This window comes from Hyalella azteca, unplaced genomic scaffold, assembly GCF_000764305.2.
Source record: "Hyalella azteca isolate HAZT.00-mixed unplaced genomic scaffold, Hazt_2.0.2 contig17816, whole genome shotgun sequence".
In the NCBI taxonomy this organism is placed as follows: Eukaryota; Metazoa; Arthropoda; class Malacostraca; order Amphipoda; family Hyalellidae; genus Hyalella; species Hyalella azteca.
Genome location: NW_025947586.1, coordinates 62167 through 81864, shown reverse-complemented (window position 1 = coordinate 81864; position 19698 = coordinate 62167). Strand labels below are relative to the sequence as shown.

The window sequence follows — 19698 nt, the reverse complement described above, 5'->3', positions numbered from 1 at the left end:
AAGCGGCTGGAAAAGAGAAGAAATTCAGGCTATACGTCCTGAGATCGAGCAGTTTTTGTTAGCGTGCCGCAAGTAGCCGATCCCGCGGCGACCCACTACGACAATTCCAAGACCTGATTCTAAATCCCACTAGAGATTCCCAGCGGGATTTCAGATTTAAATTATAGGATTGGTTGTTGGTTGGCTGTGTGGTTTTACTGCCGAAGCTTGAGTCTCTCCATCGGCCTAAGGAACTTTATTTGGCGGCCGGGAATAAAGAATCAGCTTGCGTCAGAACTCCGATGTTCCTGGAACTATTCCCGTTGATTTGCTTCGCAGCGGCAGCAATTTTTTTCTGACGCGTCGTCTCTAAGGAATGTTTTAGAAATATAATTTGCGGAATCTACGCCACGCCAAACGCTTTTTTTACTCTTACATAACTTTAAAATTCATGCATGACTTCTCCCATTTCGATCTACCAAACCTGTTTGCATACTTAAAATAATATAATAAGTGCAACTGAAGAAGCATTACCACAGATATCAATACTTTTTTTTATTTTAAAGATTCATTGCAGAGGAATGCAATCGGTAGTGATGGTTTGCAAGTAATAAGCGTTGTTGTGACACTCTGTTGTATCATGTATGTCTAGACGATTCATGCTCGCTGACTGACATGCAATTATACGTTTATTGAGCGTAATCCTTCCAAAGCTATGGAAGATATACGAAGTTTTATATTGGGGGTTAGTGTCGAACTAATAGCTATGTATTACCTATCAAAATTGTTACCAATCTAAATGGTGTGCTACTCGCTATACATTTATTGTCTATAACCTAACGTTCGTTATGGTTACTAGGAGAGTAAAGCGTTCCGTAAGTGCTTGGATTGGTCAGCTCTTGTTCACTGCGCAAAGCACAATGAAGATTGGCAGGCGTGATTGGCTCGGATGAGGCACGCTTCATCCACATCGTAAAATCACAGAAAACCTAAATATTGAAAATAATATTTACGATATTTGTAAGAAATATAAGTAACTTCCCGGAAGCTGAAGCTCCTAATATCGTAATAAATTTTATGACAATTATCGGAAATGATGGGTCTGTCGGCCATGTGAACAATTCGATTCATTACTTCAATGACATACATTTTGGTTGGATTTTGGTGAGGTGCCTGATGTCAGGTAACGGGAAATAAGTTCGCTGTCATTATATTATGTTTTTTCAAACAAAATAAAATAGAGGTACACAACATTTAAAAGTGCAGGAATTGTACCCGGCAAAACTTGAATTTTGGTTTTGAGACATTTACAAGTTTTTTCTCGTGATTTAGTATGGAAGAAATTTAGTGCAATTTTGGCCACCAATAATCACGGTTGTCATATAAGGTGCGCAATTCTAGAAACTCGTGACGAATTACGATGGTCTCGCTTATTTACACGCCTCAAATAAAGCTACGCAACGGATTTTTTTTCTCCAACTAGTCAAGGTAAAGCCAAGGCACGAGACTTGAAACTCAAGACTGCATCATTTGATAAGCCGGAAATTTTCGAGGCGGATCAATTGGCGAGGAAAGTCTTGACTTTGCATTTCTCTGGTGGTTGGGTATTTTCATCAAGTAAGTTGCTGTGATATAGAGGCCGGTCTACTCACAAGCAGTAGTAATCCATCAGGCTCTCTCGACACCCATTTATAATGCTTTCTTTTCCTAAGTTTTGTGGTGTCGACGTGCTGGAGAGCAGCATTTGTTTGTTGAATCTTCACGGAGATATTTTAGTTCTTACTCACAAGTGAGAGTCAGACCGATCTTCTGGTGCACACAAGACTCCCAGCACTCGACAGCTCCTGCAACAGATGGAGCCAAAGTGGAAGCCAACCTATTAAAATGGAAATTAATTTCAATTTTTCACCGTAGCGGTGATATATCTTGAGCCGACGGCCGGGGAAGCTCCGACAATGCTCCTGAGGCATCAGTCCGAGATCTGTAGGACGCTCGTGTTGTCGGAGCTTGCGGATCATCTACCTGGAAGTTTTAGGGTATGATTAATCACAAATTGCTTCAGATTTGTTGAGTGTGTAAACTTTACCGTATTTTTAGCATGCTGCCGTCAAATTTTGCCGTGAGCATGCACTGTTCTTAGTAATTCATAGGCTGCTCTATTCCAGATAGTTTTCGAATATTGTAGGTGAGATGAAAGAAAATTTATTGCCTTTCAGGAATATTTTATTAACTTAATTTGAGCATTCAGTCCTTCGTAGATTCAGTCCTCCATCGAGCACAGACAAGAAATCCAATTCTACCACAAAATGAACCTTGTATATATATTTGTATGAAATGAAGCGGGAATTCGCAAAAAAAATCATATTGAAAAACGAAACCCAACTACTGAACTACTCTGCGGAATGGCCGGTTGGTTAGAAGATTAGAGTACCTTTTATATAGCAGCGAGTTGCGAGCTCAAAGCCCGTCAAGCTGCGAGAATTCTAAAACGTCAAGAATCGGCGATAGGATATATTTAGCTTAATGAACGCTTAAACTCCTAGTAGGTACCTACTATTACTATTGAAAAATGTTGTCAGCTCAAATTCGAACTGTAAGATATGAAATGCTATTCTTTATTAATGATAAAATCATAATCCCCGGCGTTCCCAGCAATCGTTAATCTGTGCAATTTAAGAATCACGTTAATAGCTTTTTCAGCGCTTATAAGGCCGGAGGCCTGTCGCCGATTCTTAACATTGCAGAACATCCACAGCTTGTTGCGGGCTTGAACTCGCAACTCACTGAATCAATTTTACTTTGCTTAACCGCCCGGCCTCCTTGCCGATTCTGACCAGAAACTGACGCACAGAGCTGGGATCGAACCCGCACCTCTCTGCGCCAATCTTGGTACTCTGAACTTTAATCACTAGGCCGCCCAGTGCGTGGCAATAATAATAAAAATTAGTGTATGCTATTTATAGTAAGACCTCTCCTTCCTCCATTCAAACTCGCCTTTTACATAGAACTCCGATTTGTTTCCAAAGTTTATAACATAACATACTGTAACATAGTGATCTCGGCGCTGAAGCGTAGGCCTGATGTGGCCTGTCGACGATTCTTTTCCTTTTCGTGCCTCGTTCACAGAAGAGCTAAAATCGTTTCATTTGGTCGGATCTTTTCATGACTGACGGTAGCTTGAAGTAGCTTCTAGACTTCCACCGGGTTCAATATGGTGCTAAGCATTTCAAGTCTGAACATATATTTTTCCATAGCTTTATCTAGTCTCTTCAGGAACGCGTTCATACTCGGAGCACCAACGTGTTATATTATATTAAATAAATAAATTATTTTACCTATATTATAACATATTACATCATATTATGATATAATATATCATATTTTACTTTATTTTATTATATTATATTGTATGATATCATATTATACTATATTATATTATATTGTTGGGCAGGGTGGCCCAGTGGTTACAGTTCAGAGTACCAGGATTGGAGCAGAGAGGTGCGGGTTCGATCCCAGCTCTGTGCGCCAGTTTCTGGTCAGAATCGGCGAGGCGGCCGGGCGGTTAAGCACAGCAAAGTTGTAGCAGTGAATTGCGTGTTCGAGACCGCAACGATCTGTGAATATTCTGCGATGTAAAGAGTCGACGACAGGCCCACGGCCTACTAAACGCTGAAACCGCTATTATTATTATATCATATTATATAATTTCATAGATTACCGAAGAAACCTAATCAAGAGTTGATAAACGGATTTTGAGAGAACACTTCGTACCTTAGCAATTAATTTTTTCGTTTATGATGAAAATCGAAGTGATTCTCCCACCGTACACCTGCATCTTCTAGATACGTGCTCCTACTGACGACATGTCCTGCCAGTGACAGCCTTTTGTCCATAACGTCGTAATTTGCCATCAGTTGCATTTGCATCTTTCATTGTTATTAGTTGTAGCATATAGTAATATATGAACTATGAAGTAAATGCATACGTAAGTTAAATTGACTTATTAGTTTATTTTGTGGTCAAAGTTTCAGAGGATATTATTATTAGGTAGAAATAGTTAAACAAACAAACTTACAAACAAAATTAAAATTTTGTTTGTTTAAAAAATTTAACATTTATTTGGTGCATGATCTTTTATTTTAAAGTGTGAGTCTGTAAGAAAATGTTAGTTTTTCCACATCTTTATCACTGTTAAAATAAAATATTATTTATGAAAATGAACAGATTTAAAACCATCTAGCTAATGACTTCTTTAAGTTAATAAGTTTTAGTGTGAGATCTCAAGGCACTCCAGCTAAGCTAAACCTTCATTTCTTACAGATACCTAATTCATCTAACTACTAATTGTTAGCTTTTCTTAACTACTTGACTGAATCAGAACTGAGAACAGACTCGCACCATCAAGTATCAACTTAACATTATCATGCCGCAAAATGCTTCCACTATGGCCAGGTCTCATAGTGTGGCACAAGAGTTGTTGTAAAATTTATCTCAAGGTCATCTGGTCGTTGAACAACCGCATGCCAGTCGATAGTCGATAGGATTTATGCAGTCGATAGTCGATAGGTTTCTTCAGTAGTTCGATAACTTAACAATGAAAACACTAGTGACTAGTCGCCATGGTCAGGAAGATGTGCCAGGTGCGCAGGAATTTATTTTGTCATTTAACGACCTGCGCCGGCTGCGCGGTGCGCCGTACTACGTTGGTAAAAAAATGCGCCATGCGTCGTACTTTAGAAAGCTAAAATAGTTCTACTATTTTAGTCAACAATATACGCGAGTATATTGACTACGCGAGTCGAACTGACAATAATAAAATGTAAGACATGTCCGGGTTACTTCTGACTCCTCCGGTAGTCCGCCTTGTCGGATACGGAACGTACGGTAATCGTAATCTGCGGCTGTTATACATACGAAATGTAAACAGACGGTGTTCAGTGTTGCCATATTACTTTGGAGAAAATTTCTTCTAAAATAAAGATGGCCGGAATTGCGCGAACACGTGCGCGAAGATAATCAATTTTCATTACATTGCGCCAACTGTGCACAGCAATAGCTTGAAAAAGTGAAAATGCGCGGGAAAACTCACTGAAAACATACATCATCCTGAGTGTGGACTAGTCGTTAATAATGAGATAACCTTAAGTCTATGTACATTATATTCTTTATATACAACAAACACCTAACAGATAATGCATTAATGTTTAATTTTTCAAACCAGCAGTGCCTTCTTAGGTTTCTTTACTAATGAATTCACCGCTTCACCTCTAACATGAATACAGGCCTTATGATATATTCATATATATCATATACAGACTGTCAGATGTGCGTATTAAGTTGAAGTGCGTGAATTTCATGCACACAAACATCGTAATATTTTGCATACAAATTTTCAGATGTACGTAATCGGTTAAAATGCATGAATATCATGCATTAAAACACCGCAATATATTGCACACCTACATGCTCTTACATGTCAAGGTTAAAATAAAAATATAACATGCAGAAACTTTTCTCAAGAAATTTTGATTCTAGCTTCTAAGTGGAAAAAAACACTGGCGTAATCTGTCCGATTATTTTTGCAAGCTTCAATACATATGATGGTTGCGTTGTCCCGGGGCTGAACATCTTACATCCGCCGCTCGTAATGCGCTGTTGGGGTCCGGGTTTTAGTCAGTACCGCAGTCGTATCTTGTCGGGTCTCGCTAAGTCGCTTGTTGGCAGTCGTCAGAAGTTTATTGTGGAAGAGTCCCATTAGTTGGTAGTCGTTGAAAAAGATAAATGACCTATTATTTTAGCTTGAAAGTCGTTGTAAATTAAAAAAATTGGTCGATAACTTCAGCGAAAGTCGTTGAAATTACAACGACTATTGCCATTGTATGAGACCTGGCACTATGGGAAATATATCTCACTTAAATGCTGCCATACAGTCAATGTCTGAATGTCAAAGTCCTGTAGGCTGTAAAGATTGCTACGTACTATTTAGCAAAGTTTTTAACTGGAACTACATAGCCTACTAACCTTTAGGCTTCATCTGATTCCTCAACACACATCATTGTTAATTTATTAATATTTGTAGTGGGAAAATTTTATTTATTTTCAAGTTAATTTTCTTTGTCAGTACAGTATATATACCTATTGCATTTTTAATAATCAATGCAATTTCTATGATAGGCTAATCCGCTAATACCTTCTCATGAAATTCAATAAATTTTCCTAAAACATTACACTTTCCAGTGCTGATAAATGATATTAGTTTTATAGAGCAGAATTCTTTATTGAAGTGTATATGGAATTTTTGTTTCCTATGTGTTTGTTATCAACTTTATTCAGAGTTTTATTATAAAAATATTTTCTGTATTGTTTCCTTCTCTAATTTATACCATACCTGTGTTTTTCAGATTATTGCACCAGTTCAGGAGAGCCCTGAGTGTTACTACAGACCATCTCGTGATGGCAGCTGCTGCAACGAGCACCAGCAGTGGAACTTCAGAGAAGAAACTCAACAAACTTGCTTCTGAAAAGTCTCCTTATCTTCTGCAACATGCCACCAATCCAGTTGACTGGTTAGATGCTTTCAAATATATATTTTACAAATTTAGACTACAAATCCTTTGATATCAGATTTTAGCTGTTAAATATTATTTTGTAGCTCTCAACAAAAAGCATAGATTTACTATTTGCATCATGAAATATAATATATAGTCAGATGGGGTAAGACAGGACCGAAATCTCTAACAAGCCTGTAGCATCTATACCATGAATAAATAAAAAACCATAAACCTATCACAAGGTGTAGTTATGCAATGGGCTTCTAAGCTACAACTCAGACTTTCTGCATACAACACAGTTTTCTGTACAGATTAAAAAAAGTGAGCTGGTCCCATCTTACCCCAATGGGGTAAGATGGGACCGGGCATGGGGTAAGACCTGTCTCTTATACACATCTAGATGTGTATAAGAGACAGGTCTTACCCCATGTCCGGTCCTTTTTTACCCCATTTTGAAATACATGTCAGGCAGTGATGGTAGCAGGTGGGAATGCCTAGTATGTCTCAAAAGTTGCTTATTACTTGAGGTTACATGCCTACATGCACAAACTTGGCCAAAAAAAATTTTGTCATTAGATAGAGCTTATTTCCCAAACAGGGTTAACTATTTTATGACCCTTCTTTACATAAGTTTTCTTTAAAAATTAGCCAGAAATTCATTATTTGCAGAAGAGGGTTGAAACAAGCACTGAAATGACATGCAATGATTGCTCTAACATATTCTTCTATCAAATTAAATTCAGTGCAATTAGAATGCATGATATGGGCTGGTCCTTTCTTACCCCATGAAGGCTGCGATCCTGTCTTACCCCATTTGACTATATTGTATACTATTACTACAAAAAATATATCTTCTATCCAACATTCTCTGACTATTTTATTTAAAATTTTTGCCTTGTTTTGTGTCATTTGCATGATTGATGGTAGTTACCTTGACGCCAATTATATTCATCTGCATTATAAAGACCATTTTGATGCAGAAACCAGCATTGCAATTAGTACCTACCTATGCAAAATTATTCATAACTTACATTTCTGATGGTAACTGCATCTTCTTATCATTTGTATTTATTTTGCAATAGTAGTTTATACCTACCAGTCTCCTTATCATATTATTTCAAACTACGTACTTACATTCATACTTTGTTTTTAATCACTGGGTATTATTATCCTAGCAATTAAAAGTCATTCATTTCCTCCTGCAATTCCAGGTATCCGTGGGGAGATGAAGCCTTCAAGGCAGCCACAGAGCAAAATAAGCTGATTTTCCTAAGTGTCGGATACTCTACATGTCACTGGTGCCATGTCATGGAGAAAGAAAGTTTTGAAAATCCCAAAGTTGCGGAAGTCATGAATGAACATTTCATCAACATCAAGGTTGACAGAGAGGAGCGACCTGATGTTGATAAAGTTTACATGACTTTTGTTACAGTGAGTAATATGAAGAGATCTTTCCAAAATTCCAAGCTTGCATTATGAATGAAATTCTGTCAAATCAGGATGTTGACATTTGACAATCTAGTTTTGTTTAAGATTGCTGACTGGTATAATTTTTATTTCTCGATTATTACATTTATAGTTTACATATGGTAATATATTGTTTTTACACCCAGCCAACATAATGAAAATTGTAAAATTACTACCTATATATTTATAGAAATAAAAAAATCCTTTCCTCTCTTTGCATGCTCTGTAGGTACTACTTTACATCAATGTAGATTAATGTAGAAGTCCGCATGCTTGTTGAAGTTTCATATTACTTTTAAATTCATGGACTAAAATTTATGTATGTATTTTTGTTTTGATGCAGAGTATGTCAGGTTCAGGAGGTTGGCCCATGAGTGTTTGGCTGACCCCAGACCTGCACCCAGTCTACGGAGGTACCTACTTCCCTCCCAACAACCGCTACTTTGGGCGACCTGGCTTCACAACACTGCTTGAAGCGCTGGCCAAACAGTGGGCCACTGATGAAGAGAAAGTGCGTCGCTCTGGCACCGCCATCTTGTCTGTGTTACAGAAGAGTGCTACTCTTGCCAGCCCTGTTGATGATGATAGACCTCATGGCACTGAAGTAGCAATCAAATGTTTAGCGCAACTGGCAAATTCTTATGAGCCTGAGTATGGTGGTTTCAGTGAGTCACCTAAGTTCCCACAACCTAGCAACATGAACTTCCTCTTCACCTATTACTTACTGCACCCTAATATGGAGGACGCGAAGAAGGGTAGAGACATGGCTCTCCACTCATTGAATATGATGGCCAGAGGAGGTATCCATGATCACATCTCGCAGGGATTTGCCAGGTATGTCTTAATAAATATTTTCTCCTGCAATCTTGTTACCATGTAACGGTTTGTACCTATTGTTACATTTGTTAGTATATTGTTTTTGTTTCAATAGAATTATTATTTTGCTATGTACATGTGCTCCGATTGCCTATTTGGCCTATTTGCATTGTTCACTTCTGTATTATTTACTTGGTGAATGTAGGAATCTTGAGTTATCCCAATAAAAATGCTATATGTCATGGGCTATGCCATTTTTGTCACTTTTAATCCTCTACTGTGACAATTTATTGCTTTACTTTTTAAAAGCTTTTTTTACCCTCTGCAGATACTCAACGGACAAGAGCTGGCATGTTCCACATTTTGAGAAGATGCTCTATGACCAGGCCCAGCTTGTTCATTCCTACCTCGATGCCTTCCTAGTGACAGGGGAACAGCGTTATGCGGAGATAGTGCGAGACATTCTAGACTACGTCATGCGGGATCTCAGCCATGAGGTGAGAATTTATATTGACTCCCAATACTTGTAGGACTCGTGCATTGAGCAGCCAATAAGGGGGATTAACACTTTACATACGGTACTGTTAAGGCAAGTGCTTTTTATGCTGTCATAATGTGAGGACTTGATGCACTGCATGCTCTGATAGGCCATCTATGTTTTGAAATAATGAGATAGGAAGTTACTTTATATTCTGCAGTTCTTTGCTCAGTTCCTTAGATGCAGCTTGATAGATAACTTAGACAAGCAACACGGCCAGCCATGTTATTACAGAATCTTCATCAATAAGATAGTTTAATCTGTGTTTTTTGGCTGAGAACATTCATTTACTATGGTAAGCTGTGACCTAAACCTTATTTGACTACATTATTAGCTATGGTAGGCTGTGAACAATACGTTATATGACATGCAGGTTCCTCTTATAAGAAAATTTGTATGTTCCAGAGCGGTGGGTTCTACAGTGCTGAAGACGCCGATAGTTTACCGACTGCTGATAGCACTGAAAAGAAAGAGGGGGCATTTTGTGTGTGGAGACACGATGAGGTTTGTAGAGTATTTCTCCACGATTACTATGTTTCCTATTTCCGGTAGTAAGTATTAATTCTACTGCACTTTACTGTCGTTGGACTATGAAAGAACATGAGGATTAGAATGTTCATATATATCATTATTTATTATGATGCTCGTATCACATTGATGGTCATTAAGACCATACTATTTGTTGTATGGTTTGACCACTGCAGTCCCCTATCTGCTCATTGCAAAGTCGCAACTGCTCTTATGATTATAACCGAAAGCACTGCGGGTTAAAAGTTCTGTTGGTATCACACTTATGCATTTACAACTAATGGTAGCAACGTTTTCAAATATTTTTCAAATTCAACAAATTGCGTCATCTTCTGGTCAGTTGTTGGATTTATTGGACGGGATGTTATTTGTATAATCTCTTAATTTGCATCAATTGTTTTGTCTTTTGTGTTCAGGTATTGAATTTACTGGACGGGATGAAAGTGAGCAGTGATGAAGGTTCAGACGTCAACATAGCGGAGCTCTTCTGTCATCACTACAGCGTTGTCAGCGCCGGCAATGTGGACCCATATAAGGTGGCAACTTCTGCTTCAATGAAGACTGCTTGTGTGGAAATAGACATACTACATGTATTGCTCTTTTCTTTATGGTTAATATTGCTGAATGTTTATATATGGTATTGCATAAATTTCTCTTCAACTAGTTTCTTCTGACATGGTTTAGTTTCTTCTGACATGGTTTAGTTTCTTCTGACATCTTAGTTTAGTTTCCTAATGTAGCTTCTCCTTGGTTTAGTTTCTTCCGATTGAAAATTTTCCTTCTAATTCTCAACTCTAATCAATTCTGTTTCTAATTTATTTTCACTTGCAGGACCCGCACGACGAACTGAAGGAGCAGAACGTGCTGATCGAGCACGGCAGCCTGCAGGAGACTGCAGAAGAGTTCAGCTTGAGTGAAGAAAAGACGCGACAAGCACTAGAGGCGGCGCGAAAAAAACTGCACCAGCACAGGCTGACCAGACCGAGGCCTCATCTCGACGACAAGATGGTCACGGCCTGGAATGGTGAGTGGTCTGACGGGGTAATCGCAGTTCAGTAGATTACTTACTGAACTTCCATGAATTTTGAACAGCATATGATAGTGTTTACTTCCTGAAATGGTGGGTGGTGCGCTGTGTTCATTGGAGAGTTATGGATTATGGAACTTCCTTGTAGCTTGTGCAGCTGTCGGTAGTGTTCGCTACTAGTGCTAGTGGTGGTAGTGTTCGAATGGTGACTCGTCTGACGTGATGATTGGAGTCAGTAAATGAGCTTTTAAACTTCAATATATTTTAAGCAGCATGTTGTTGTAGTCAATGACTGTAGTGGTGAGTCGTCTGACGAGTGAACTGTGTGGCTCGTTGACTTCCATATATTTTGGATAGCAAATGCTCCTTGAATTGTTAGTTCGCAATGAGATAAATGTGAAGTTGTCTCTGGTGTAAACCCCCTTTTTTTACCCCCTTTTTTTAGTATGTTAGATTCCCATATATTTTATGACATCATGAACATGTTTCATGAAATTTCGTTTATGAATAACGTGTGTAATTTGTTCATGTGTCTTTCAGGGATAACTCTCGCATGCCTTAGCAGTTTCGGAACCCATGGAGTTCAACTGAGATACTTTCATGCTGGGAATTTTTTTTATTTTATGAATTATTTTTTACGTACTAGTATATATTTTCATACACTTGTTTTTTTTTTCATTATAGAGGATTATTTATACAGAGCAGTCAATGAAGCTCATACTATTTTTACACAATGATTCGTTCTTGAAACGATGTAAAAACCTGTGCTAATTGTAAAACATATTCATGGCTTCAGGAATGATGCTGAGCGCCGTGAGCCGTGCTGCTGTGATCCTGGCAGAAGAACGATATGCTGAGCGTGCTGCAGCGGCCGTTCAGTTCATCATCAAGCATCTCTCAGCACCAGAGGGCGGCAAGCTGTACAGAGCTGCCTACAGAGGGGATGAATCTCAGGTTACTTTGTGAGTTCCTTGCACACGTCTATTTCACATTTCCTAATTTATCTTATATTAACTAAATATTGTGGTCGTGAAGTGATTTTTGAAAAGAACTTGTTAAATGAATGTCATGTAGAATGAATTTTAAATTGGTTTCGGATTCCGGTTCGACAGCCAAAAATTTGAACCGAGCTGTGATGAAAGCTCCACGACACTCATGGTACAAGTCAAGTAGTATGTTAATGGAACTATCGTTCCAGAGGACCGCATCCCACAGAAGGTTTCTGTGATGACTACGCTTGGACAATCCGTGGGCTGCTGTTGCTGTACAAGAGCACCCTTGACCAGCAGCACCTGCTCAGGGCGGAGGCTCTGCAGGAGGTGCAAGACTCTCTCTTCTGGGACGATAAGGATGGGGGATATTTCATCACTCAGGCTGGCGACCCATCCATACTCGTCAGACTCAAAGATGGTTCGTTGGGTTCGTTGTTGGATAAATTATTGCTAGATGCTATAAATTTAGCCTGTATCTCCTCACTCAGGCTGGCGACCCATCCATACTCGTCAGACTCAAAGACCTGTCTCTTATACACATCTAGATGTGTATAAGAGACAGTTNCATACTCGTCAGACTCAAAGACGGTTCGTTGTTGGATAAATTATTGCGAGATGCTATAAATTTAGCGCTGTATCTCCTCACTCAGGCTGGCGACCCATCCATACTCGTCAGACTCAAAGACGGTTCGTTGTTGGATAAATTATTTCAAGATGCTATAAATTTAGCGCTGTATCTCCTCACTCAGGCTGGCGACCCATCCACACTCGTCAGACTCGAAGTTGGTTCATTGTTGTAAAACTTTTACTGGGAGTATGATAAGCATTTGTTTTCAAAGACTTCAATAAGCCTAATGAGTGATTTGGTCTCGATCTTTGGACTCACTGCATAGCTTAGAGGTTTCTAAATTCCATTCACTATGTACCTTCTTTTCGTACCCAGATCTCTGGGTGAATGTTGTTCGTTAGTTGATAATGAAGAATTTCTCTTGAAAGATTATCAAACCTATAACTTTATGTTTATTTTTTGACCACAAACTTTGTTACTTTACCGTTAAACTCCTGAATGTTCTGAAATAATGGAGCCTCACTACAACAGATCAGGACGGCGCTGAGCCTGCAGTGAACTCCGTGGCGGCAGGCAATCTGCTGCGGCTGGGCCGCCTGCTCGACAAGCAGGACCTGCTGAATAAATGCGACATCATCCTGAAGGTGTTCGGCGACCGCCTCAGCAAGATACCCATCGCGCTGCCGGAGATGGCGACTGTCGCGGTCATGCGCTCCGAGCCCACGTCTCAGGTACTGATTTTACAGGGCAAGAACTGTATTCTGAGATTAGTTCAGGTATTTCATTAATTCATTTTCTGTCTGATAGAGTTTAATGATAATCTGACGACAAAATCCTCCTTTTATCGCATGCTCATTGCTTTTGTGTTATTGATTTATAACGTTCTCCAATTATCGTCGTATCCTTCGTCTCTTCAAAATTGAAGTTCATGTAAAGAACATGACACACCTGCACTCATCACGAGACTTTTTTTTTGCATTTCAAATATTTGATTTGCAGATCATCCTGAGTGGAAGCATCAAGTCGAAGAGCATGAAGGAGCTGCTTGGCGTGGTGCACACAGTGCCTCATCCTAACAGGGTGCTACTTGTCGCTACCACGGATGAAGGCGCTCCGCTCTACGACCGCAACCCCAACCTCATCAAATACAAGCCTAAGCCTTCTTCAGTCTCGGCCACGGATGAGGCAGCCACTTCAAGTGCAAGCAAAGACGGAACTGAAGAAGACTCGGCCAAGGCATACGTCTGCTGCAACTTTGTGTGCTCACTGCCCATGAGCAAGCCGGAACAACTCCGTGAAAGACTCGACAACGCTTTCAAAGCCTCCGCCGCTGCTGAGTGATGCATAGCTGAAGTAAAGTTATTGTGAAGTTAATGTCGCATGATACTGAATTCTATGTGATGCAATGATGTTGTTGGTTGACGTAAGGATCTGGCATTCACCGCCCAATAACGCTCATGTGACTCTTACTGCAACGAATTACTGTGTCATGTATGTCACGTGAAAAAGAGATAAGTAGGGGTAGGGATAAGTTTGGGTCGGACAAGCAGTTGGTTAAGCTGGAGGGGATCGCTGCATTCGACAGGTGGTGCTTGGGAAGCACCCTCCCTTGCCGTATAAGTTGCAATGGAATCACAGCTGCCTAACGAGATGACCTAGTGCTGAGCGATTGAGGTGCGAGATGCTCAGGTCTTCGTTGGGTCTGTGCCGTTGGTTTAGTTAGTGCCAGGCTTTCCTACGGTTATCTTTTGCGTCAGATGACGTACTGTCTTTGAGTTAACCATGCATTGAAAAGTCCCGTAATCTCTCGTTTAGATCATCAACACAATGCTGTTAATGTAAATCTATAAAATATGAATTATTTTCATGAAATTTTACCTAATTTACAATGAGTTACTTTCTGCTGAGCTCGAAAAAAGTGTAATTTTAATTATCATTTGATGGCGAATGCGCTGTTTGTTAAGTTTTTTTTTTTCAAATGATGGACTGACTGAGTACTTTACAACCACCCTCTGTATGGCTCTCAGCTGATCTACATAGACGTATATTATACCAGATAAAAAATGCCGAAATAATAAGGAAAGTCATTAGCGCGTGGCTTGTGCTTGGTGTTGGTGGATATTCACACGAAAATCTACCCTCCCGTATTCGGGACACTCCCCCTCAGAGGGGACTTCTGACGCGTGTCAGTGCTCGTCAGAATTCCTATGAGATTTCGCGCTACTAGGGGGATTGTTCCTGAGCGCCCCACCGCTGAGCTCGCGGTGTCTGACTGCAGGTCTCAGTTGTGGGGTAAAGTTATTATGTAGGTAGGATTACATTGAGTTATTATGTTGGCAGGATTCCTTACATTTCCGTTCTATATCTCTCTCGTGCAGGCGGCCGAAGTCCCGTGTACGTTGTTTTCTGGCAATCTCGAACGGTTTCCAGTTCCGTCGTTATGAAAAGCAATATTTATTAGTTTTATAGGATCACGAAGCTCACCAGTTTCTCTTTATTTTAAAGTATTGGTTTAGTGTGTCGAGGCTGATGAACTTGGTCATATCCGTGCCGTTAGTGTGTGTAGAAAATACGTAGCAGATCTGTAGAAAGAAAATGAAAGCACTAGTTCTCTGAACGTGTACAAAATTTTAATGCCGAGTACAAGATTTTATGTTATGTGCGATTGTTCTTGGCAGGACAAAGATCATCGACATATCGGAAAGGAGAATTGGATTGTTGTATTCATTAAATAGGGTTTGAATGCGCTAATCGTCATTTTTCGTTCTATTCAAGGCACCAGCATATTAAACTTACTGACACCATATTCTTGAAGCTGCATGTGCCGTCAAAAGCCTTATCAAATTCAATGTTTCATGAGACACAATGAAATAATCCAGGTACAAAATAATAATACTCGCGCAAATAGGCCTCATGATACGTATGTCAGGTCCAAAAAAATCAAATGTCGTCTGCCGTTGTGTAAATAAGATCGTTTTACCCGAGTATATCGAGCATTTATAAGCAAATGAATATACAAATTAGGTAATCATCTCTCGTTGTTACTGACTTTATTCGCGTTGTTATTAAGATATATTATAACCTTGTGATATTTTATTATGAAACGCTTGTAAAAATGAACTTGAATGCATCTTCACATTGCTTCTGTAGCCGTTATGTTAGCGATGCTTGTTGAGCCCACGAATTGCTACTTTATTAAACTCCATACTGCGAAGAATCTTGACTTAGTTTATCTTCTTTGTAGTGACTGAGGAAGCCTTTAACTATTTGTTCGAATGCTAATTTTCCTTAGGAGAAGTATTTTGCAGCCGGGCTCATTGTTTCTGACTGATTAGCCGGCGACCCGTTTTCAGAACTCTTATGTGACCGCAGGTCTCAGTTGTGGGGTTAAGTTGTTACGCACCTAGGCGGGATTCCATGTTCTGCTCTTCCTATCTTCGGCCCTCTTGGTGGCTGATGACAGTATTCTGTTGGTGTACATACACCTATCAATAGTTCCTCTGCGAATAATTAAGCTTCACTCCTCTTGCAAAAAAATCGACTATCATTTATTATTAATGAATATTTTTCTATGTATGAGAACTTTTGTCTGTCCAGACCATTTTCATTTCGGAACTATTCCTGCAAACATGATATTTCATGTCAGTTTTTTTGTCTAATTTAAGTGGCCCTAACCTGTAAAACTTTCATCTCCATATAAATTTCTGATTAGTTTTACTCTGTCCAATCTGAAAATGTCTTTACTCTTGTTGGTCCACTAGCAGGTGTGTGGTAATTGCATTGTTCTGGAACTGTTCTACCAGTTACAGACGTTCACTTGAATGAGTTATTTGCTATTTTGGTAGTAACGTGTGTGCCACACTTTGCAAGCGCTCCTCAGTATCTAGTATATACGTGTTCTCATTTATGCGTGTGTTAGCGAAGAAGTGTAAATTGTTTAATTTGTTACGAATTACCTATATCTTAAGACATTTGTTCTTGCCAAAATATAACTACCTAACCGAAACTTTGTTACGTCGATGTAGAGTTAAGGTTTACAGCCTGTGTTCAGTTATTCTTGTGTGGAGTTGAAAGCCACGGTTTGATCCCATGTTTGTTGGTGAAAGAATATTCATGTGGCTGGTTGCGTTGTTCCCATGTAACGAAGCGCAGACTTTGTTTTGTTCTGCTGTTATGGAATTTGTTGCGCAATTATCCATACCAAATATCCGCTTTTATTTGAAGGCTTCAAACTTGTAAAAGCCTTTCTCCTTTGAAGTTTATAATCCTTCCTTCTTTTTTTATGGTTGCATATGCTTGCAAATTCACTTTTATCCAACGATGGTTTCAAGTAAATAATTTTTTTTAATGGTTTTATTTCATTTATTCCTTCTAGTTTGGAAGAACGCGGACGCTTGAGGTCCCGCTCCTCTGAATCTCCACGTGCACGGAAGAAAATATTGCTCTCGACGGATCTGCTGATTAAATTAAGCTCCCCACTACAATCGTTGATTAAAATATAACTCTACACAAGCTGATGAAACCTTACGAGGCTGACCTCTCATAGGGAACTTCTGACGCGTGTCTGTGCGCGTCAGAAGTCCTATGGGATTTCGCGCTCCTAGGGGGATTGTTCCTGAGCGCCCCACCGCTGAGCTCGCGGTGTCTGACTGCAGGTCTCAGTTGTGGGGTCAAGTTATTATGTTGGTAGTATTCATTACATTAAGTCATTATGTAGGTAGGATTCCTTACATTAAGTTATTATGTAGGTAGGATTCCTTACATTAAGTTATTATGTAGGTAGGATTCCTTACATTAAGTTATTATGTAGGTAGGATACCTTACATTTCCCTTCTCTGTCTCTCTCGTGCGGGCGGCCGACGTCCCGTGTTAGCGACCTCTTGTTCGAGTGTCTTAGTTTCTGTTGCTTTTCACCTGTCCCTCCTTGTCACTTCGTCTCTTTGAGGTGCGCTCGCTGCTTCTTTCGCACAAACTTCAGCTGGCTGGACATCTGAGACCTTCCGCCCCTTTTGGGTGATGATTAATTTGAGACCTTCCGCCTTGCTGGCGACGTTTTTTTTTTTTTGACCTTCGGTGCGAAATAACTTGATAGCTGAAGCGCTAGTAAACCATTCTTTAACAGCCTACGAGGCTGAGGGTTGAGTGGTTTTCTTGAAAATTTTAAAAGCTAGTCCCTAAAAAGTTGGCATTCCTAACCCATGACACGTCTCAGGTGGGCACCGGTGTGGTTATCTGAATCGGTCGCGCGACACCTCATCATGCGGGGCATTTCGTCACTATAGCCATTCATTATTGGAACATTTCATTTTTTATAGCAATCCAGCATGAAATTTCATCATTACACAAAAGTTCATTTCGCAAAAAGAAGTACGTGTACATAGGTTAACCCAACGTATATTAACCGTCGGTTAAATCGGTAAAGGATGAAATGTCTCTATGATGAGGTAGGTGCCAGGGAACAAATCATTGTTGAGCAAATACATTTGTATACGTCAGTTCGACCAAGATTTAGATGTTCGTTTGAGCGTGCGCCAAGTTTAATTTACGCGACAGGAGGATGTGAGTGTAAGATGGAAGCGGTAAACACAGGCCTTAGCGATACCTTTAATTAAATATCCGACACGTCCTCATACGGTGGAACTAATACTTGAAATCTTGCGTGCAAGATCTCTTACGATGGACGTTCTGGAGTTGATCTCAAAATGATAGCTCTACCATGTTGTAACCCAGTTTACACGAGAAAATTGTTGGGTTTCTTTTGCCTAACTCGGATGCAACTAGGCTCACATGCTGGAAGTCACCAAATTATGCGTCGTAAACGAAGGCGAAATCGAGAAAATGATCAATGCCAAACATCACCTTTAGATAATAATGAACGCGTGTACAAAATTTCGAGCTGCGTTAATTAGGTTTGGAGACATTTTAGGGTCACTGCAGATTTGACAATCGGCCGCAGAAATGCTGGTCGCTTCTGCGTATAGCCTTGTAACTCTCAAATGAAACCTAGATTGAATTTTCTGCTCGAGCTAAACATCCCCGTTAGATCCTAATGAGTAGGTACATGTGCAAAGTTTTATGTTCTTTAAATCTTGGAAATTAGCCGGAAAATACTTCGCAACCTGTTGTTTGTTTGCATCGTTCTACATTCTATAAAGATTAGTTTGGAGCTGCCGAATCTCGAACTACACAAACTTGAAATTAGACACGGTTCTAAGATATTAATTATATTATCTAGCTGAATCAAATTTATTTAGAGCATCGTCTATTTATCTAAACAAATACGACGAAACCCGTTGATGACGTCTCACTATTGAATAGTGTTGCTGAGAACACCATTCAATGTGTTTGCCCCGAACCTTGCTTGGAAGAAATATTGTAGATCTTGACTTGAAAGAAGTTATGTGGCCCATTGTTTACAGTTCTGAGGAGTAACAAGTTTGGAGCAGCGAATTGTGTGTTCGATCCCAACTACCTGTTAGAGTTCTGGTTGAAATTCGACGAGATGGCCGGGCGGTTAAGCATAGCAAAATTGGGGAAATATTATTCGAGACCCCAACAAGCCATGGTTGTATTAATTCAACCATGCCAACAAGCTGTAAAAATTCTGCGCGGTTCAGAACTTCAGATTTCCCGAAAAGTCTAATAACCTAATTAGCGTAGTCACAGCTATCACTATGTGATTGCACCAAGGGATCGGAGCCTGAGAGCAACTGCAGCAAGCCAGCAACTCGGAGATTCAGTTGACGGCTGGAATGAGACGTGTGAGGTTGTACGTTATTAACGCACTCGATGTTTGCAATCTGTGAAACTCGGCAGCAGAAGAGAAATCGGTCCTTCAGTTTGATTTATATACGTTGTTCCTAATACATAATTAGGAACTGCGAAGGTTTATGAAAAACATACATTCAAGCAAGTGGAAGATTTTCTGATGACAAAGTTAATTTAACCTCCTGGCTGGTATATTAATATTTTACAAAAATGTACCTAATTATAATCAACTATGCATATTCGAATAAAGATCCTGATTTTATCTTTTTCCACGAATATTTACGTTTACTCAAGTTTTTTCTGGGATATGTGCATGGGTGTATTCAAAAGTTCAAATTCAAAACAGCTCAGGCACCTACCTATTGAGTATTAGTATTAGGTATATGAAGGAAGCGGCCACGGCGGCCAATCATAATAAATGTGCATTTTTCCAATCATATAGGCCTATTATAGTTTCTGTTACT

At 39.6% G+C, this 19698-nt stretch overlaps 1 protein-coding gene across 1 annotated transcript; it reads left to right on the top strand.

Moving 5' to 3' along the window:
- Positions 1 to 3823: 3823 nt before the first annotated feature.
- LOC108681853 (spermatogenesis-associated protein 20) lies at positions 3824 to 14739 on the top strand. The gene is made up of 12 exons (XM_018170928.2): positions 3824 to 3964; positions 6381 to 6545; positions 7742 to 7961; positions 8341 to 8831; positions 9142 to 9310; positions 9757 to 9855; positions 10296 to 10415; positions 10711 to 10903; positions 11703 to 11868; positions 12105 to 12316; positions 12998 to 13197; positions 13466 to 14739. Exons 1-12 carry the CDS (start codon positions 3957 to 3959, stop codon positions 13805 to 13807), a joined length of 2385 nt encoding a protein of 794 aa, XP_018026417.1. The 5' UTR covers positions 3824 to 3956; the 3' UTR covers positions 13808 to 14739.
- Positions 14740 to 19698: the final 4959 nt, after the last annotated feature.